The 23645-nt window shown below is 34.2% G+C and overlaps 1 protein-coding gene across 1 annotated transcript; it reads left to right on the forward strand.

Annotated features, from left to right (window-relative positions):
* Window positions 1-19362: 19362 nt before the first annotated feature.
* LOC306664771 (ATP-binding cassette sub-family F member 2-like) lies at window positions 19363-21705 on the forward strand. The gene has a single exon (XM_079145822.1). It carries the CDS (start codon window positions 19477-19479, stop codon window positions 21349-21351), a length of 1875 nt encoding a protein of 624 aa, XP_079001948.1. The 5' UTR covers window positions 19363-19476; the 3' UTR covers window positions 21352-21705.
* Window positions 21706-23645: the final 1940 nt, after the last annotated feature.

Genomic DNA, 23645 nt, shown 5'->3' on the forward strand with positions numbered 1-23645 from the left:
AATATCTAGAACTTGTGTATTTAGAAACAAAAAAGGATTCCATGTTATGCAAATACATCAGTGAATTGAACCATGCAATTACTTTGAGCACATCAGATTTCTTGTTACTAACATTTAAGAAAGGCAGGTTTTCCCATTTTTTTTAAAGTTCTATCCCTGTCACAAATTAATTTTTTTAAATAACATTTCTGAGTTGTTTCAAGGTTTGCCCTTGACTTTTATAATAAGACATTTTAAGACATATCTACTGGAACACCTTGGAAAATTATAGTCAAGTATGTTATTCATTAAGTTACCTGCTTACATGAGAACCTATTTGACTTATTTCATTCAGAACTCAGGGCAAAAAATCTTCTATTTTAAAAATTAATGTTCATGTTTTCTTGTTGTTTTGTTAATGTGAATGACTTAAGCCTTCCTTTTTTCTTCACTTTTTATCTTCTACAGAGCTCAAAATTCCACTGAAAATCTGTGATCTAGAAGATACTATGAAGGATATGAAGATTAATTAAAATCTGGTTCTATTTTCACAAAGTTTGCAGGGGAGCACCTTAAGCTATGTGGAAACAACAGTGACACAAGAGGTAAAAAATCCAATGACTTTAGTGAGGTTCAGGAGAGATTAATCAGTGGAGAATTATAGCAATTAACTCTTAAAAGCATGAATCTATCATCTTTTAAAAATTTCTGAAAAGTCTTTCAGAAGGATGCATTTATCATCTTTAAAAATGTTTTTTCTTTTAATAATTGTATATTCTGCATTCTAAAGCTAAGCCATTTCCTTTCCAGAAGTAGGCAAGGAATGGATTAGTGCTTATAACAATCACATTGAACATTATCTAACCTATTACATTGAACATTATCTAACCTGATGACCACCTATGTAATGTTAAGATTTACTCTAGATTGGATACAAATAAGGGACATTTTTGTTATTTAAGACAAATGATTTTCTTTTAAAAATCAAAGGAGGTTGTGACGTTTTCCCAGAAAGGATAAAAGTTAATTTTGGAGTATTTAATTGTCCACCTTTCTGAAGTTAGGAAAACGGACTAGGTAAAGTTTGGGTCAAATATTTTCATATGTTTCTTTTTCAGTCTGTTTATTTTCCATGTTAGAGGAAGAGCAGCCCTGCACACACAGAGTAGGTGTTCTCAAGGTTGGCTTGTGGTGTGTGCCCTTGTGTGGCATCAGGGTTTCTGTGAGTCTAATGTCCCTGTCTGTGTAGAAGTCATATTTATCTTGACTGAAATCTGAAACTTTATCCACGATTTAATGACATTTACTATAAATGAGATTTGAATTATCAGTGTGAAATAAAAAAAAAAGATGAAATATTAGCATGCTCATTAAAATGAGATTAAGGTACAATCAAATATTTTACAAGAGATAGAAATAATTATATGACTTCTCATATAGCAATTTTCTTCAGATTCTGTATGTATAAGATGGAGTTTTGGTGATATTTATATCTAAAATTCAACTTTTTAAAAATATATATATTTACAGGGAGCATGTATTTCTCACAAGAATATCATTAGTTCAATATCTCATTTATTTTCAATCTACTTTTTCAAAACATAGCTTTTGGAGCAGCATATTAGTTACATGAAACTAATTTTTTGTATCACAGTTAACAGTGAAGTGTTGATGGAATCATAATTCTTAGACAAAGCCTGACTTATTTGACCTTTAGCATTATGGCATCCTATTTCAGGATACATTAATTCAAACCACATGGAACAAACTATTTTTATAGTAATATTTAATAAGGAAAAAAAAAAAAAGAATTGCTACTTATTTCTAAGTCGACTGGTATAGCTAGAAGCTTTTCTTGGCCCAAATTTTCCATTTGCCAATACTGGAATGAAGGCTCTGCTTCCCTCTGTATGATATAGAAATCCTGTTCCATAAATGTGATAATCACTGTTAAGAGAATGTTAGCAAGCTAATTCATCCCCTTTCACAGTTAGGGATGGGGCAGGTGGCTATGTTTAGAAGTGCTTTAAAGTAATGGTTCCACAGAGTCCTTTGTCCACACAATAATTCTCCATGATGAAAAAGGATCTTACATGAAATACATTTATGATCTAAAGAGAACATCCTCATTACATTTTTAGATCTCCATTTCAAAGACATCACCCTACTTTCCTCTCATGAAGTAAAACCTCTCTAAAGTGCTTCACAAATGGGCTGTCATGCGCCAGGTCACAAACTGCATATTGGTTGATTAGAACAAAAAAAAAGGCAATATTGGGATTCAGCTCCCCTGGAAGTTGGCATTCTCATCACCAGATTCACCCTTATCTGTCTGTGGCACTTCTCTCAGCACCCCACATCATTTCCTTTAGATCAGTCTGGTACAGAGTATCCCTATAGGTGGCTTTATTCACATGGTAAAACTTTTGAATTTGTGTCCTTTGTTTCTTCAGTCTGACAAATTCTACTTTCACTTAGTCTCTGAACAGTGTTCACCAGCTAAACAAGAATAGTAAAAAGCTGACAGCTGACAGGCTTTGCATAGATTTTGTCTACAAGTAGATTATTTTACAGAATTTGAACCTGACAATTTTGATTAACATTCAATTAGTTTATTTCCTAAAATGTTATCATTGACTGCACTTTAGTACTCAAAGGGTGGGGAGATTATAGACGAGGTCAAATGAGTCTAAACAACATGATTTCTTTATACTCAAAAAAAGTACTATGGAACATGTAGTACCTCAGTCATCTATGGCCTTCGTCTAGAACTCAGGAGCATGACACATCCTTTTACAAACAGCAGTCCCCGAGTCAAGAGTCTGACCACTTTGAAAAAAATAAAAAAAGACAGAAGAAAGTAAATGATAAGTTACTGGGCAAAGTCAGGGTATACAAAGGAAAGTAATATGGGTATAATTTTTTAAAAAGAACACAGAGTTATATAAACAGAAACCGTATTATTTAAAAGAAATAACCAAAGCTTTAATATGGAAGCATGAAAGTTAAATGTCAATGCACAGCTAAAAAACTGAGCAAAATGCTGGGAAGCATTGATAGCATTATCTATGCATAAAAAAGCCATTAATTGTGCAAAATTTGTAGAAGGTGTATTATTCAAAACTAGACACTAGATTAGAAATAAATATTTTACCAACATCAAAATATAGATAAAGGAAAACAACAGAAGTTTAAATGTATTGCTCCTGAAATTATATTTTGCACAAATTAGGATAAGATGGAAGTAAGTGTACATGTGTGCATATTTTTCCAAATTACTTACAATCTGTAGGTAGAAGGATGGGTTGGAAGCAGGTGGTTGGCAATATTTTGGGAAAGAAGTTAATTTTGAAGCAGCTGCTGACAATTTTCCAAAAGTATTATTCATAATTTTTTAAAATTAAAATGATTATAATTACCCTGATAAGTGACATCACATGTGATTGAAGGAGGAAATGATGGTGGAGATGGAAGAAGTGTCCATGTCTCTAGAGTAGATGCTCCTTGCTCAATGAAGTCCTCAGTGGCAAGCATCCATGGGATGTTGCCCCAACAGATGAAGCTCAGGTGAGTAATAACATAGAGCAGAAGGCCTGCAAGTGCCAGTGGCCACCTAATCAGAGCTCATTTAGTGATTGTCATCACTTTGTAGCAACCATGCAGTTAATACCCAGTGTATTTGACACCTGCTATGTTAAATTAGTACTTGCAGAATTAACACCTGCTGTCATCCACCCAGCATGAATGCTGCTTTCTTCAGAATAAAGAAGAAATAAATTATTTCCCTAGAAATTTGTGTAAATTATTTTTGTGGATGAAGAATTACTTGGAAAGATTTGGGGACTGGCAATCAAGTTTATTTTTTTAGTTTTAGCAGTTAGTAACTCAGGGTCTCTATCACTATAGAACTTTCAAATTTGAGCTTAATTTCATTCCTAACATCAAGTAAGACACTGGAGGAATAAGTGTTTTGTAAAGTATGAAAACCTATGCAGGTGTGAAGTGGTATGTTAATTGCCCATTAATAATAATCATAATAAATTTGTCATTATAAATTCTCACTGATTTTTAATGAATGAGAAAATATTTACTGCAGTAGCATATTGTATTCTTATTTATCTAGAGTTCTATACTTATTACTATTTATAATCTATTTAATATTACATTGGTATCTTTCTAAATGTATTATAATGATGTTAATCTTAAAAAATTCCTTATTACAATATTCACACATGTGCATATAGTATGAGCAAATCATTTAAGTTATGTTATATTGTCCTCCTTATGTGTAAGACAGTAATAAAATTATTGCTATCATTTAACCAGAAATGGAAAGTACTTTTGCACAATTTCTAATCTTTTATTGTAACCCTTTTCCTGGCAACATAAAACAAAACAAAAATACAAAATATTATATTGCAAAAGTTTCTACAAACCATGGGAAATAATAAATCTATAAGACTAGAGATATACTTTGGGTTGACTTTTCCTTTCAATTCAGTAAAAATATATTAAATATTGTGGAAAATTCTAAGCATAAATATGGTTTCTGAGTTTGTGGTACTTAAAATATCATTGGGATAGGGGTTTTACCATTTCCTATAATTCAGAAAAGATTAATAGTCTCATGGAGCTACATAATAAAGGAGTAAAAGTTAGGGAGTTTTAAGAAACAACATAGGATAGGTATTAAGAACTTTGAGTTGAAGCAAGAAAGTCACTATGGACAGCAAGTAATTTAACCTTTCTGTACCTGAAGTTCTATATAAAAGGGAGATATGAAAGTATCTATGAAATAGGTTGATATGTGGATTAGTGCATCATAAACATTCTAAATGTGTTCATTATAGACTTGTAAAATGAGGAGCTTAAGAAAGGCTTTGTGAATAATTTTAATATGGAAATCATAATTTCAATTCTCAGATTCAATGAGGAAAAATATTCCATGTGAAAAAAACTATAAAAGTAGAAAAGTTGGAAAGTGCAAAATCTCTGTATATTTGTGGTCAATCATAATGGGAGATAAAGCGGGAAAGCCACATTGGGGTTTACCCAGGGAGCCCCTGAAAATTATAGTTATAAGGATAATTTATATTCTATCAGTGATGATAGCCGCTGAAGATATCAGAAAAAAATTCCTCTTGCTTTCAGAATTATCAGAAATGAAGGAAAAGTTGGTGTGCAAACTCAGTTTTAAGGAAAGGCTGTTACCATAAAATTTTGGAGAAGCTATTCCACTGGTGATAACTGATCCCAGTTCTTATAAGGAGTAAAGCATCTTTAGTAACTGTCATGGGGACAATTATGTGTAAACCATGCCATCCCTAGAACTTCAAATTAAACCACATCTCTTCGTCTCTGGGACTCAGGCCATAGTCATTAACAATGAATGCTTCTTGAGTGTTGGCTGTCTGGAGAATTCTTTGTCAGGAACTTATTGGTATACAATAATGTAGGGATTTAATCTAAAAGTTACCATTTTAGGTAACCCCTGATAACATTAATTGGATCTTCAAAACCCCAGTTAAAGACTCACTCTATTTTAAAACTGTCTACAGCCAGGCATGGTGGTACATGCCTGTAATCCCAAAGACTCCTGAGTCTGAGGCAGGAAGATTGAGGGTCTGAGGCCAGCCAAGTAGTTTAGTAAGGTCCTATGTTACTTAGTGAGACCTCTGTCTCAAAAAAAAAAAAAAAAAAAAAAGTGTGGGAGACCCAGAACAGAGCTTAAAATAAAATAAGATAAGGCAGTCTGCAAATTTGGAGAGAAGCAAGGAAAGCTTTTGGGCATAGTCTAATTTAATCTTTTCAAGGCCAAGATCAGGGTTTTTTTTTTTTGTTTGTTTATTTGTTTTTCCATTAGGCATAAGAAATCCAGAATTTGAGACCAGACTGGGCAAGTTTCCTTTGCTAATGCCTGACTGAAAAATATGAAATATGAATAATAATTGAACCAATGCTAATAGAAGTGGTCTTCTCTTGAGGAAATTACAAAAACTCAAGTCCAAGTTTGCTTCAACAGCATTCTTAGAAGGAATATATGGTATGGGGTGAAGATACAGGATTTTGAATACCATACAATTGTGGTAATTCAAATCCGTCTCTTCCTCTGCCTCCAAGGTGTTAGTTTTGGTCCCAAGGAAGGGCACATCATGCACTTTTAAAAATGGCAAAGTAATTTGATTAAACTCTGAAGCACATTGGTGTATATTAATTAGTATATTATTTTGGAACTCTTGGTAGTAAACCCTTGTACAGCTTAAATTTCCTGAGGTGGTATTTAAGAATTGCTGTGTCCAGATAAACTTAGAGTCACCAAAAAGACCTGTGAACCACTACAAATTTATAAGCACAGAATATGAGATGAACATCCTGTAGACACTTAAATAAGTTATTTTGCAAAAGACCAAAGTGCTAAAACTTCAGCAAATAAAAAGCCCTACTTAGTAAACATGAACATAAAACATCATTATGACCACTCTGTCCACTAAACCATACAGTGCCTTCCAATCTTATTTAGGATAAATTCAAATTTCTTATAATGGCCTGCAAACCCTTATGCCATCTGAGCCTCTCATTAACTTCCTATTCTTATCACCTCCCACCACTGGACTGGGACAACACCACAAAGATATGACCTGACCTGAACAGCAACCCTTAGTCTGTGTTGGGTGTAGTGATCTGCTATTTTATTAAAATTCTTAATAATTTTATCCTACAACTTGTGATCTGTAAGTGTACTTCATTGGATAAAGGAGTAAGTGATAGACATAGTAACACACTGTTCTGTGGCATCTTGTTCTCATATGGCATTTACAATGACTTATGAAACAAACTGATGCATGGATTCTCAGCAAGAATCCAAGTGAGAATAAGGTGAATTCCATCTACAACTGAGTAATTAGCAGGGTGCTGAAAATCCCCAGTAGCTACTCTTCCATTTGAAAAGAAAAATTGCTTTGAAAGAAGAAAAAATGAAATGATATTCTAAGAAACACAAATGATCAAGAAACTCTACGGTATCCTTTCCTTCTCTTATTAATACTCATGTGTATACTCCTTTGTTAACCAACCACTCATGTTGAAAATGATGACAGAAGGCATGGAAAGATAGGGAAACCTACAGCTCCTTTTCTTTTTGGTTCATTAAAAATTTGTAGACTCGGAGAGGTTTGGGAGAATGTGCATATATCAGGAAGCAAAACAAAAGCAGTTGAGTTTGTTTTGTAGTGTTTTCACTAATAATAGCACAATAAGTATGCCATATGAATTACAAAATGCAACCCGTACAATTTCAATGATTCTGCATATGAGTTAAATGCTCTTATGTGGTGAATGTAAGCGTATTTAACTCAAAATTAAGGATACAATTGTCATCATATAAAATAAATAGTAAAATTAATGCAAATAATTTCAAAGTTTGTTATCTTGTAAAAAAAAAAAAAAGAAAGAAAGAAAAACACCATGATGAGGCAAAATAACAAAAAGGCTTTTAAAAAAGGAAAAGCCTTTTATAGCAGTTTTTTAATTAGGTTTTTTCCCTCCTTTTTTCAATAAGAGACCCCACATTTTTATTTTTCACCAGGTCTTTCAAATTATGTAGCTAGCCCTATTCTTTTCCAGCTAGCTCATTCTTATCCAGTCACACCTGCTCCCTGCTTTTCCTTGAATGTGCCAAGATACCTCCTGTTTCAAGGTGTTTGTCGTTACTCCTGCCTCTCCCTGCCATTCTTCTTCCATGTGTCCATCTGTCCTGCTCTCTCACTTTCCTTGCAATATTTCTCCAACAGCATCTTGCCAAGAAAAATCTCCCTGTCCACTTGGTTAAAGGTGTAATCTCCCTTAGAAAGAGCAATTCCCAATTCTTCTCTCAGAATTTTTGTGGTACTGATCACTTTCTGACTTACTATGTATTTTACTTAATTTGATTATAATGTCTTACCATAAATAGTTGAGACACGAATGAATTATTATCCATAAGTAAATGGGTAGGTAAATACAGGATATACTATTTATTACTTTTTCCTACATAAAACATCATTTGAGCCAAATGATGAATTTTAGGTTTTTTTATCTTTGATTTACTATCCAAACTGAGGTTGAACTCATTGGTCAAAGGGGACCTTAGCCTTAGCAAAAAATTTTAGGTGTTTAGCAAGAGAATAGATTCATGTGTTATTTGTATAATAAAATTTAATTAAAGCAAATAAATCTGTTTATAATTTAATTTTAAATCTTTAACCACTATGAAGTCTTTGATTTAACTTTTTAGGTTTTACTTGAGATCAGTGAGCAGTAAGCACTCTGAGTGGCAAATGGCAGGTGTTCATTCTAATTTAACAAAGCAGGTGTCAAATATTGTTTACTGGGGCTAACTGCTACTCCTTCTGGAAAGCTCTGTACTTAGGGGTTTCTCCTAATTAAAAATATCTAGCCCATCACCTGTCAACTTTGTCTCCATGGTACAATGAAACCTTCAGGGAACATGACTTGAACAATATTTTCAGATAAAGAAAGAATGTGGGGAAATTGCCATTAATTATTTAGAGATAATTCTTTCTCTACTATCAAAATTATACTTGCATAATATAATTCACTCTTTCTATAAAACTAAATATACAGATTCTGAGATTGGTACAATATGACAAGTAAATTAGAGTGCAAAGATGAGACAGAAAAGCTTCAAAATGCAATGTTAAGATTATAAATTTCATGCCTTGCATTTTTCTGTCTCCTAAAGAAATACAAATACCTACACGCAATTAATTCAGTCTTAAAATGCTCCAAAGACACATATAAAGGTTACATGTGTAATTTAAAAATAATTGTTTGCTTAAGTTATAAAGATTGTGTGTTCAAATAACAAGATAACACCTAATGCAGCACATAGCTTGTACTCACTGAATTATGATTGTGGGTATTTTTGAAAATACATACCATGACTTGTGTTGTAGACCATGAGATTTCATTTTCATAAAATAAAATTTAGCCAATGGGGCTATTTCATAGAGAATAGTATCATGAAGTTAATGAGGTTTTTGGTTTGTATTCAGTAGCTGAGAAATGTTTTGAAGTTGCATTGCATTTATTTCTTAGAAGTAAAGAAAAATTTTATTAACATTTATCTAATCAAGTCTTGGAATTCTAACTATACCATGCAATTAAGTTATGATCCCCTTGCTTAACTATATCAACCCCAGTTGTTGCATTCTATCAATGTCAAGAAATTAAGTTGATGTCAGGAATGGTAGCACATGCCTGTAATCCCAACTGCTGGGGAGGCTGAGGAAGGATGTTTGCAAATTCAAGACCAGAAATTAAGGAGAAACTTTCTCAAAAAAAAAAAAAAAAAATAGTAGTATACCACCTCTGCTGTTCCATCCCCCATATCTCAAAACAAACAAACAGGGCTAATTACATCAAAGTGATGAGATAAATGCTTTGTTTTAAACACATGTGATAGGATTCACTGAATATTGAGTTTTCAAAACAGTTTTGTTCTTTATTTGTTGTTGGGGGTAGGAATAGGAGCCTATGATAATATTCATAGGTAAAGGAACTAAATAAATGTGTTCCAAAACAGATCAATAGAAATAGTCTTCCATATAAATTGAAATTTATTTAAACAATGGTGATATATTTAACCCTCTCCTTTATTTTTATGGTAATATAAGTTCAATATTCAAGGTTTCACATTGTGAGCTATAGTAGTAAAAATTGCTCTCAGTCTCTCAGACGTGTGTGTGTGTGTGTGCGCGCATACACAATATCCTTAATAACAACATAGGATTTATATGCACTGGGTCTCTTCAGGTATTTGAATTGACTTCTGCATTTAAAAGAATTGTCTTTTTCAGATCCCACTAACTCCAAAAGAGGAAATTTAAGAATGAAATCAAGTAATTTGGTTTGATAAATATAATTAGAAAATGTGAATTACAGGGCATTTGGTTGTTTAAGCTTGAATTGTCTTTTATCTTGAACTTAAGTTGTAGAGTGGAAACTTGATATCATTTTCATGTTACAGGAGTTAGTTTCTGCAATGCACTTTCTGCTCTACTAGCAGCAATGGTCTTCATTTCTGATTGACAAACTCATCAAACACAATAGGCTTTGTGCAGCTCAACTTTACTTTGGTTTAAGGAGGTGTACAGGTGAGAAAATACCAGAGAGTGTATGTTAATAGAATGGGATGCTTGTGACTTCCAGACACAGCTTCTGGTGTTCCTGTCATTCTCAAGCTGGGATGACACAAGAAAGTAGGTTGACTGTGCACCAGCTCACATCAGGAATGTCATCTACTTGAGGTTTTTAAAATTTCATCCCTAAATGCTTACACAGCCTCAGAGGTGGGAGGCCTTGCTCCCATTCTCCCGTGTACCTGTACCTATTTCATACAGATCACTCATTACATAATAGGCAGCATCTACAGTGAAGTACAGTGTGTGGTTCTCTAAAAAGCTTTGTGAAACATTCAATCATCTTGGATCTGGAAAAATCCCAGCTCTTCTGAAAGTTTATGTTATAAGAAGAATCAGCAAGAGGTTGCGTCCATAGATGTCCCTGAGGCCACACAAAGAACCATATAGTCAGATGCTCACCCTTTCTTTACAGTTATTTTGATTAATAGGACTATAATATCCAATCAATATGAAAGAATGAAAATAGTCAGTATTTCCTTTATGTACCATAATGAATTTTAAAAGATCCCAGTGTTGGAGAAAGTAAAGATTTAATTTATTTTCTCTAAAATTAAAGTGTTAAAATTGAAATACTGAAGAATGCTATTGTCTTTATTAAGAAATTGTTCAAGATGCAGTCTGTAAAAATAAAAAAAAGAAATTGTATAATGTGAAAAATGTATTACTTATCATTCTGAGCCAATTTTTGAAAAAATGTATGGTTATACAGTGTTAACTTGAATATCATGAGTTTTTAATTAATTTGAATATATGTGTGTTGTGTTATAAAATTGAAAGATGTGCAAATAATATTATACATATATCTTCTTCTCATATTTTCAGATACCTTGGTCCATTGCATTACATTCAAAGTGTACTTTCATATGAAAGTGGTCATATAAGCAATTTTATCTGATAAGTTTCCATTGGTTCAAATTCACTGTTTATTTCAAGATGTCACAGTTATTGGCTCAGAGAGCAGCCTCAATTTTTTAATGTAAAAGTTTCAACTTTGTGTGTTAGGTCATATTAGATGTGTGAATGTTGATTTGAAAGGAAGTTTCTTGTATTTATCATTTGAATTAAATTGTCAGCACATTGATTTGAAAAATGAAGTACTGTTCTTTTCAATCATTTTAAGCTTTCTGGATCTATTAAAGACTTTTAGATATAGTTTACTAAACTAAAATAAGAGTTTGGCAATTTTAAAAATCTACTGATGGCCAAGTTGCAGTCTTGACATTCATTGGTCAAAGATTCAGGTACCAGAAATAATCCTGTATTCACATATTCAGGCATGTGCCAAATCAGTGTTCTTTATGGAATGAAGAGTGTGAGGTACTTAACATCCTATTGTCACACATGAAAGTCTCTAGTGCTAACTCTCAAATTACAGCACCGATTGGAAGAGTTTAGTGGCTCTTGAAATGATTAGTCTTATTTACTTGTTGAGTTACTTCCATTCAGGCTGACAAATCAACAATGAGGTTTTACTTAACTGCTCAACAGTGAACATTTTGCCTACGGAGTATCATATCAAAAGTGAGTCAAACCATAGACATTAAGAGGAAAGTAAGAAACTGAGTTTTATCAGATCTACATCTAATTTAGTGAACTATAAAATAAAATAAATTTATGTCTTCAGGTATGAATAAGGAATAACTTGCTCTATGATTACAATCACAGTAAAGGTACTATAAACTTAAATATAATTTCATACAAAGAGCATGAAGTTGATCAGAATATGCTCTCATACTATCATTAGGTAAATAAAAATTCCAGACTTTTAGATTTGTGAAGCAACAACTAAGCAATCATATGTAATTGGTTCTTGAAAAACAGTAAATTATAAAACTTATAATTTTTAAGACAGTACCAGAGTATCTGAGATTACCATCTTTCAGTGAGTTGTTTGTAACATTACCTAAGTATGAAATTTCTAAACTTTTTATAAATTTGGATGTTTTAAATAAAAAATTAAGTGAATTGCACATCATTCCAAATGCAATTACAACTGCTGATTAAATAGTTCTTAGTTTAAATGACAATCTTAAAAAAGGCATAACAGTAAAAAAAAAAACTGCATTTGCTTTTCATGAAGTTATTTAATTTTAATTTTAATATATTCAGAATGAGTCATAATCACTTTTAGACCCAATAATTTGTTAAACACATCAATAAATAACCATATAGTATTCTTTTGAGAATAGTTACAATGTATTTCTACACTGAGAAAAGTAGTTCAATAATGAAGTTTATAAAGGTTTATTTTTATCTTCTTACTGCCCACAATAATAGGTTATCTTAGTCATTATAATATTAGAACTACTCGTTTAAATCAGTTGATTACAATAAGACTGAGTGCTTATTGTTTAACATGAAATAGAAATCTATTTTGTTATAAAGACCTTGCCTTGGGTTACCCTTACAGCTATTGAAATTTAACTTGTGTTATAATTTAGGAAACGAGAGATCTGTTTAATCAGTCGTAATAATTTTGAGTAACTATTTTTGACAAGTGGTCATTTTCTGCTTTCAATTAGTCACTGATATAGACAGCCTGACCTCATAATTCAAAAGTATGTGTGTGTGGGTGTCTTTCTTTTTTCCTTTAAATCTGAATTATCTTCGTTTGGTTTGCTACATTGGCCAAGTTAATTGAAAAGTTGCCAAATATCCACTTCATGCTGTGCTGTGTGTACAGAGCAATAAGGTGTTTGATGTACTGACTGCTTTGATGGATAAACATAATGAAAACAAAGATACATAATTGCCATATTTATCTTTAGCCCTTCAAAGAAAACAGTCTTTAAAAATCTGGTATCTCTTTTTGGATATCATTATGATTATCGCCATTTCCAAAATCAAACTGATGAGTTGATGATTTATAAGAGTCGCCCAAATAATTTGTAAGTTTTATGAAAGAATATTATACAGAGATTAACACCTTAGAAATGTGTACCCAGGGCTGGAGGTGAAGCTCAGTGGTAAAGCACTTGCCTATACTGCAAAAAGGAAAAAAAAAAAAGGAATGCTTATCTAATCATTTAGAATAACTTATTTGTTTATCTGAATAGAATTACTTCTTAGAAAGCTCAAATTTGCATATTAGATAATTCTAATTTGATAATTCTGATTTGGAATGTTGTTTAGATAGTGTATCAGAACAAAAATTGTTTAAAAATATAGGATCATATTGGTTAAGATAATGATACTTTTGATGATTTTATAGGACTAGTTCTCACTTTTTAAAAGCATGATTATTTGAATTAATTAGCTACGGTTAAAATCTGCCATTTCCTTATTTTTGTAAGTGAAATAAAATAAAATTTGAAGTTACTATGAAATAGCTAGAAAATTGCATCTCACAGATGTTGCAGGTATTCTTTTCTCATTTGATGTGGGAATTCTGGAAGGTATGTAGCCCAGAAAAACACAGGGCAAAATGATTGCCTTGAGCTGTTAGTCCACGATGTCCACTGTTCAAGTGTTACTTGACCTTGAACTGTGTAATCCAGGTTGATTTCAAGTCAACAACCATTCTATTTTGCTTTGCCATAAGAGTGACCTACTAGCCCATTCTCAGCCCTTAGATTTTCTATCCAGAAGTCACACTGCTGTCTAATTTTCTAACATTGCAGGGAATACACATCAAGTTCTTAAAATAGTTCTCTTGAAGTCCTTTCCATTAGACTTTTAGTGAGATGTGGGCTTCTCTGGTTGAAATTGTGAAATTAAAAAAAAAAATGAAACTCACAGTTTATCAGAAGCTTTAGCAATAGAATTCTACACATCTTCATTTAGGATTCCAAACAATTAATTACTCAATGTAACTAAATAACTACACATCTTTAAATCAGATTCTTAGTATATTTCTCTTAATGGGAATGGATAACTAGAACATGATCTTATTTTAATTTTCCATAGCATTTATCTTATATAACTCACTTTGTATTTGCTTATTATCTAACCTAAAACTCCTATTTAAATATTATGTGCTTGATGTTCTTCATTTATAAAGTTGCTAATATATATTTTTAAACATTCCCTATGGAAAACAACTTCTTAGAGTTATTGTGAAAATCCAATGAATTAATATATGCTAATACATTTAGTGGCTCATAGTAAAGGTTTATACAAAATTAGATTTTTTATCCTCCAAAGTTATTAAATAAACCTATGATAATACACAAGTGGTGAGGTGGCTTGGAGAAGAGATTGGATGTAGCATGGTTGAACACTGTTACTCTGAATTATAAATATGAAATCCTGTTATTTCTTTTCCACTTTTTCAATTCTCTTTAAGACAGATATGCTAATTTGTGAAAATTAGTTTTAAAACATTGATTTTTATGTTTGATTACTTTTAATGTTGCAGAAAAGGGAATCTGACATTTGAACTATTTTATCTAACAAATGTTTAATGAACTAAGAGGCACCTATCTTATTATTTCAGATAAAGATTCTTAGAAGATATGGCAGGCATTCCTAGTTGCCTACATGATGTTTTATAATATTATTCAAAGTGATTATCACTTGTGTTTTGGGTAATTGTAGTTACTTGTCACAGTGCGATTAGGCTATCTTTAGTCTAAGAAAGGAGAGCAAAAGTTATGTGTCTCACTGAAGTATAAAGACATTAGGTTGCCTACTTAAGAATGTGCATTTGAGTAACTTCTACACACAGATAAGCACACATATAAAATCATGTGGGTTATATAATGAATTCTGTTTTCTTTAAAAAAAAAGATTATTAATTTCAGGATTCAAATAGAGAAATGAAGCCAGTATATAAAATCTGTCTTTGTACAAAGTCCGAAGAAATTAAAATACAAACATAGAAAATAAAACCTAGATCAAGGAAAATATCAGGAACTCTCAAACTAATAAAAATACTACCAACAGTAAATTTAGACATGTCCTCTACTGAATGAAAGAGACACTGCAAAACTCAACTAACAACTTTTAAAGCAGAACTGGGAAAAGAAACAATTGCTTGGAAGAATTCCCCAAAAATCTGATTAATTCTTTCCATATGTCTTTAAGGATTTAGTAGGAAACTAAGAAGAGGCTCTCTGAAATTCACTGGTTCAAAACAAACCAAAAAACCCATATTCCAAGACTTTTCCCCCAATTTAATGGGAAAATAGAGGAAAAAGACCAGAAAGTAATCATGATTACATTGATCTATTTATTTAAAAAAAGAGGGAGGTAGGTGAGTTTTCTACTTCTGACTAGGATATAAAATGTTATAAGAACCCTTACTATCAACCTTAAACAAAGACCAAAAAAAACATGGTACAAAAATCACAGCTACTGTGGACCTATTAGAGAGCTGACAATATTAAAACAATAATAATAAAATTAAAGTAAATTAAAAAGTGTTCTAGGTGTCTGGAAAAAGTAGCTTCTCCTTTCAGAATGGATAAAACCCACAACTCTTCAGCCCTATAGGAATGATGAGAGGAAGTGGAACACATATTAGTTGAGCCTATGGAAAATATGACTCTCATTGGATACTCGAGTAGCTTTCATTTTAGGGTGTTAAATCAACTATGGGATAACAGTGAACTTTTCAGCAATCACATTTAGTTTTGTTCAGCAAAAATTATAAATATAAGTTCAAGGGCAAAGTAAACTATTACTGGGAAATTAGGATAATAAAAGTACATAAGGGTAAGGAGACATGAACCAAACCATTAATGTTGGGACTACCATGATAAAAAAAAAAAAAAAAAAAAAAAAAAAATCCCAAGCAATCACAGTGACAGATCAGTCCTTAGCTTAATTGCTAGTGTTTCCAAAGGATTATTCCTCAATAAATGGAGATGGCAGATGGTATGTCAAAATGGAAGCAGAGCAAGTAAGGAGAAAAAGAAAAAAATCACCTTTTGTGGTAAATGAGTTCCTGCCTATGTACAAAGCAGTGGAACATTGAAGCCTAAGATCAGGTCAGAGAAGGTAAGAAATGTTTTCCACAAACAATTAAGGTTTTTGTTGGGAGTCATGAATCCATGGGTTTCTTCTTTTTTTCACATGTCCTATGATCAGATGCACAAGCAAACATTTGTTCTACTTTAAATTTTTCTTTTTGAAATTTTGTTTTTAGTTGTCAATGGATCTTTTATTTTAGTTATTTATTTATATGCAGTTTTGCGTATCAAACCCAGTGCCTTGCACATGTCAGGCAAGTACTCTACCACTGAACAACAATTCCAGCCCTTGCATTAACTTTTTAAGACCATTTTTTATTGTACAATAAAAAATGTATTGACGAGATTTGTTGTTACACATTCGTACATGCACAAAATATAACAATATAATTTGGTCAGTGTCACTCTCCAGCAGTTTTCCACTCCTTCTTGACCATCCACCCTTTGGTCCCTTTCCTCTACTTTGATTTCTTTTTTTCTACTTTGATTACTTTGATTTCTTTTTTCCTCTCTAGATTCCACATGTAAGAGAAAACATAACATTTTATCTTCTGAGTTTGATTTATTTCACTTAACATATTGGTCTCTAGTTCCATCCCTTTTCCTGAAAATGACATAGTTTTTTAATGGTTAATAAAACTCCACTGTGTATATATACCATATTTTTCTTTATACATTTATCTGTTGATGGAAACCTAGGCTGGTCCCATAGTTTGACAAGTATAAATTGTGCTGCTATAAACATGGACATACATGTATCACTGTAGCATTATGACTTAAATTCTTAAAAGATGGTGGAATGAGACTGACATCATTACCCTGTGTACATGTGTGATTGCACAAATGGTGTGACTCTACATCATGTACAACCAGAGAAATGAAAAGTCAACTCCATTTGTGTACAATGAGTCAAACTGCATTCTGCAGTCATGTATAACTAAGTAGAACGAACAATAAAATAAATAAATAAATAAATTATTCAGGATAAATACCAAGGAGTGTTATATCTGGGTCACATGGTGGTTCCATTCCTAGTCTTTTGAGGAACTACCATACTAATTTTCAAAATGATTTACTAATTCACAATCCCCCACAATAGTGTAAAATTGTGACCTTTTCTCCACATTCTCTCCAGCATCGATTATTGTTTGTATTTCAGGACTATTTTAAAACAAATAGCATTGGAAAGTAGGGATAGCTGTCTGTAGCTTAACAAGAATGTCAAAGTTCTTTTACAATGTGAAAGAAAGCTAAATTATCCCTTGGAGGAAAGTCATACATTTGGTTAAAGCCCATTATAAAGATTTAGGTTTCCTAAACTCAAGGTTCTTTTGTTGTGATGCATAACTATAGTATATGTAGCATCTAGCTGGGTTCCCCATCTCATTGCCGTAAGTCTTGATGGGAAAAGGAATTCAGTGTGAACATGAAGTTATTTCACTGCTGTCTTGGAGTAATAAATTCTGTCTCTGATCCAGTAATCTCTCATCTTCTTCCAATGTCCAGGTAATTGTGGCAGGCCAATTATTAACTTGCAAACATAAAATTATCATAATCTACACATTCCTAAATAATTTGCATCAAGTGCAATAAATTAGCTATTAGATGGCAATGGCAATAAAGGCAGAGATGGAGATCTCCCAGTGTGCAGAAAGACCAAGGCAGATCTCTAGAGCAAAGAAAATTTCCCAATACCAATAAAATATTGCAGGTAAATGGAAATCACTAAAGAGATCTCTGTCATTGCTCAGATCCCAACCATGACTGAAGGAAAAGTTTGAAACCAACAGTAGTTAACTGCATTAAACTAGAAGTTAAAGTCCTGACACAGTAAAATTAAATAATTAAGTCACCCACACAATCTACTTACTCTCCACAATAAGAAGTATGTTCTTCTATAAATAAATATTAACATAAATCAAATGACCAAGAGAAGAAGTGTTCAATGTAAAGTCGACTTGGAGATGGACTCAAGTTTGGAATTATTGGAAAAATATTTCAAAATAACAATTGATAAATACATATAGTGCAAAATATTGACAATATTCATGAGCCATTAGCAGATGACACAAAAGGAGGGGAGTAGAAAATAAGTTCAATGAAAAAGAAAGGAATCTATAATATAAAATTATATTATTTTGCAAACTATAAAATATGAAATGAAAATTATTTTGGACTTAGTAAAGTCAATCTTTAGAGGGAATTATATTCAAATGAACAAATGGTGAATAGAAAATGTAAAAATGAAATATCAAGAAGAACGTGAAGAATGCAGAAATATGTATTTGAGATGTTTGGTTAATAACTAATGATATAAAACATGTACAATTGAGTTCCCAAACAGCAGGAGAGAGAGAATGAATAGAAGATAAATTTAGAAAGGATGGAAACTCTCCCAAACTGTGGAAACTTCTCCAACAGAATTCAACAAACCAGCCAGGCATGGTGGTGCTCTCTGTAATCCCAGCAGCTCAGGAGGCTGAGACTGAAGGATGGAGAGTTCAAAGCCAGCCTCAGCAAGGGCGAGGCACTGAGCAACTCAGTAAGATCCTGTCTCTAAATAAAATATAAAATAGGGCTGGGGATGTGGCTCAGTGGTTGAGTGCTCCTGAGTTCAATTCCTGTCACCCCTACCCCCCAAAAGGAATCCAATCAACCAACCTTAGCTAATACTACAGTACAAATACCACGAAAGCTATAGCAGTCACACCAAAGCACATCACATAAAAACAAAATAAAAGGAAAACAATTAAATACTCTTCAAAGTAAAAGACACCCGACATAAAAAGAACAAGAATATAAATGTTAACCACATTACTTATCAGGAAAGAAATGAAGAAAAGAAAACAAAAGAATATTATCTTTAAATTGCAGAAGTATAGAAAAAGAAAACTATTCAGGGGGAATTCTGTATCAACCAATCTCCACGAAGAAATTTTAAATGAAGATTCTCTCAAAGAACATTATTGAAAAAATTTCTTTAGCAAACCTTCATTTCAAGGAAATCTAAAAATTGCCTTTAAGCTGAAAAGAAATTATAGTGCATAAGTCCGATTAAACAGTCAATAAAAACTATCAGAAAGTATTATGAAAACAAATATACATTTTTATTTTTTGAGATTCTTTTAGTCAAAATAAATGAAAAAATATTGTGAGGTTTACAAGACATATGAAATATCACAAATAATAAGAAGGTATGTTTGGATCTATGCCAATATAAGTGCTCAAGTTATTTAAACAAAGAAGAATTAAAGGCGGCCGTGATTGGCTGGAGAGCCGGCCGCACGCGGAGGAGCTCAAGGAGCAGCTCTGTTGCGACAGAGGCCGAGCGGCGAGGCCCGACTCCCTGAAAGAACAGTAACCTACCCCTCTGGTTCAGCACCATGCCCTCTGACCTGGCCAAGAAGAAGGCTGCCAAAAAGAAGGAAGCTGCCAAAGCTCGACAGCGGCCCAGAAAGGGACATGAAGAAAACGGAGATGCTGTGACAGAACCACAGGCAGCAGAGGAGAAAAATGAGGCCAATGGCAGAGAGACCACAGAAGTGGATTTACTGACCAAGGAGCTAGAGGACTTTGAAATGAAGAAAGCTGCTGCTCGAGCCGTCACTGGTGTCCTGGCCTCTCACCCCAATAGTACTGATGTCCACATTATCAACCTCTCGTTTACCTTTCATGGTCAAGAGCTGCTCAGTGACACCAAACTGGAATTAAACTCAGGCCGTGGTTATGGCCTCATCAGCTTAAATGGAATAGGAAAGTCCATGCTGCTTTCTGCTATTGGGAAACGTGAAGTGCCCATCCCTGAGCATATCGATATCTACCATCTGACTCGAGAGATGCCCCCTAGTGACAGGACACCCTTGCAGTGTGTGATGGAAGTGGACACAGAGCGGGCCATGCTGGAGAGGGAGGCTGAACAGCTGGCTCATGAGGATGCGGAGTGCGAGAAGTTCATGGAACTCTATGAGCGCCTGGAGGAGCTGGATGCTGACAAGGCAGAGATGCAGGCCTCACGGATCTTGCACAGACTGGGTTTTACACCTGCCATGCAGCGCAGGAAGCTAAAAGACTTCAGTGGGGGCTGGAGGATGAGGGTTGCCCTTGCCAGAGCCCTCTTTATTCAGCCCTTTATGCTGCTCCTGGATGAGCCCACCAATCACTTGGACCTAGACGCCTGTGTGTGGTTGGAAGAAGAACTGAAGACTTTTAAGCGCATCCTGGTCCTGGTGTCCCATTCCCAAGATTTCCTGAATGGTGTCTGTACCAATATCATCCATATGCACAACAAGAAACTGAAGTACTATACGGGTAATTATGATCAGTATGTGAAGACACGACTGGAGCTGGAGGAGAACCAGATGAAGAGGTTTCACTGGGAGCAAGATCAGATTGCACACATGAAGAACTACAATGCTAGGTTTGGTCATGGCAGTGCCAAGCTGGCCCGACAGGCCCAGAGCAAGGAAAAGACACTACAGAAAATGATGGCATCAGGACTGACGGAAAGGGTTGTGAGCGATAAGACACTGTCATTTTATTTCCCACCCTGTGGCAAGATCCCTCCACCTGTCATTATGGTGCAGGACGTGAGCTTCAAGTATACAAAAGATGGGCCTTGCATCTACAATAATCTAGAATTTGGTATTGACCTTGACACACGAGTGACTCTGGTAGGGCCCAACGGAGCTGGGAAGTCAACTCTTTTGAAGCTGCTAACTGGAGAGCTACTACCCACAGATGGGATGATCCAGAAGCATTCTCATGTCAAGATAGGGCGATACCATCAGCATTTACAGGAGCAGCTGTATTTAGATCTCTCCCCTTTGGAGTATATGATGAAGTGCTACCCAGAGATCAAAGAGAAGGAGGAAATGAGGAAGATCATTGGGCGATACGGCCTCACTGGAAAACAGCAGGTGAGCCCGATCTGGAACCTGTCAGATGGGCAAAAGTGCCGAGTGTGTGTAGCTTGGCTGGCCTGGCAGAACCCCCACATGCTTTTCCTGGACGAGCCCACCAATCATCTGGACATTGAGACCATTGACGCCCTGGCAGATGCCATCAACGAGTTTGAGGGTGGTATGATGCTAGTCAGCCATGACTTCAGACTCATTCAGCAGGTTGCACAGGAAATCTGGGTCTGTGAGAAACAGACAATCACCAAGTGGCCTGGAGACATCCTGGCCTACAAGGAGCACCTCAAGTCCAAGCTGGTAGACGAGGAGCCCCAGCTCACCAAGAGGACCCGCAATGTGTGAGCCCTTGGCCCACTTGGGTCAGGAGCGCCACCTGGGGACTGCCAGCTGTCACCTGACCGCCACTCAGGACAGGACCCTGGGGCTGCACTCCCGCATTGCTGCAATACTGCCCCCAGCCTCTTCCCATCTCAGCCTGCCTTCGCTGCACTGTTACCTTACTACAGCTGGACAGTACCTGTCCGTTTCCCATCCTCCTTCCAGTTACATCTATCCATGTCTGGACTTGGCTGGCTCTTCCCTCCAGCCTGTTGCTGGTTATATTGCCCTAAGAGATATGCAGCCAGAGGTACCCCAGGGTTAGCCCAAGGGCCACGCCCTGGGTTGGGCGCGTGAAGGAGCTTTAAGAGCCTCATTTTCTGGGTTTTGGTGATGTTGGAGGATTACCCCCAGCCCACCGCCCCTGTTCCTTTTGCTTCTGATTTGGAGCTCTGGACCAGGGCTTTGGTCCTGGTCCATTTTTAAATAACTATTTAACAGTGTAAATTTTAGACCTGTGTGACATCTACAAAGTGTCCAGTAAAGAAAGAGGAACCCCCCCCCAAAAAAAGAATTAAAGAAAAATAAATTTAAATATGGCATATTAAAACAGTTTTATCAATGTTTATATTGGTATATAAAGTAAATAGACATAATACTTCACTTTAAAATGGTGAGTATATGGTCAGACCAAAAATCTGGGATTATTTACCAGGTTAACTGTATTTATATACCTTATTCCAGAAATTTCTTTCTGAGGTGTATACTGAATTTTATGCATATTTATATAAAAAGACATACACAAGTCTGTATAAAAGTTTTATTCAAATGAATTTGATACTAGAAACAACCTCAAAATTCATTTTCAACAAAATTGAAAAATATTTTATAACAAAAACCACTTTAGGAACTTCAGAATTAAGAACAAAGAGGGTCTAATGCTGAAAATATGGTTTATTTTTATCATGATGAAAAGTGCTTAAAGGATATGATACACAATTTGGTACTTGAAGTATATTTTACTTTAATATTTTGAAGAAGAAGGAAGAGATTTCAAACCAAAAGTTATATAATGACAAAAATAGAAGTAGTCCTACAAATGCTATAATAAGTTTGCAATTAAAATCTTTCCTTATAAAAATATAAAGCTTAGTGGTTTCATTGGTGGATTCTACAACTTATTTAATGAAAATATAATTCTAAATGAACAGAAAATTCTTCAGAAATTATAAAAAAGAAAGAATATCCTAAATATTTTCTAAGACAAATTGAATCTTAATTTAAAAATCTGCAATTAAAGGGAAAGAAAATTAACTGGGAGTGGTGGTGAACACCTGTAATCCCAGCTACTTGGGAGGCTGTGGCAGAAGGATCAAAAAGGTCGACCTCTGCAATTTAGTGAGACTCTCTCACAATAGACATAGAAAAAGGGCAGAGGGTCTGGCTTGGTGGTAGAGCACCACTAAGATTAATATTCAGTAGCCAATAATGATACAATAATAATAAAAAGGAAAGACAAAAGAGAATTAATGAAAACGCAATTACCCTAACAATACATTAGCAAACTTCATCTAAATATTGATATCCTTATAAAAGGATGGTTGGGGGGGGTCAACCTTCAGTCTCAGAACAAGGACCAATGAATGATTAATATTCAAACCTAAGTGACATCCTGAAGAGCTTGGGAAGTTTTGCAGCAGTAGTGCACTTGCCTAGCATTTGAAAAGCCTGGTTTGATCCTCAGCACCAAAATAATGAAACAAAACAAAAACTGAAAATCACAAACAAACAAAATATCACAGTGAATCTCACAATTATGTATATCCACAAGACACTAGTTTAAAAAAAAACTGTAAGTAAATAGCAGGAAGATCAATAGAGTAGGGGAAAGGGAACAGGGAGGGAAGGGAGAGAAAGGGGAAGTACTGGGGATGTAATTAGAGAAAATTATGTTTTATGCTTTTGTAATTATGTCCAAATGAATCCTAATGTTATGTATAACTAAAAGTAATTAAAAAAATGAACAGTGATTTTCTGAAAAATTATTGAAATTTGGGTGTCAGAAAGGAATGTGTCTAGCATATAAAGCATAAAGTTAGCTTGGTTTATAAGAAGGATACTTATTGGGTTTCTGATTACATATTTCAAAAATATTTAATATCTGATCACCATGATATAGTGTCTAATAATGGTTGGGAAAGAGAAAACATGTATGCAGTAAGAATATTAACATCAGACAATTTGTCATTCCAGTATTATATAATAGGAAGTTTTAGACTCAGGAAATACAGAAATCATGAAACTACCTTAAAAATAAA

Source organism: Sciurus vulgaris (assembly GCF_902686455.1).
Source record: "Sciurus vulgaris genome assembly, chromosome: 6".
NCBI classification, from domain to species: domain Eukaryota; kingdom Metazoa; phylum Chordata; class Mammalia; order Rodentia; family Sciuridae; genus Sciurus; species Sciurus vulgaris.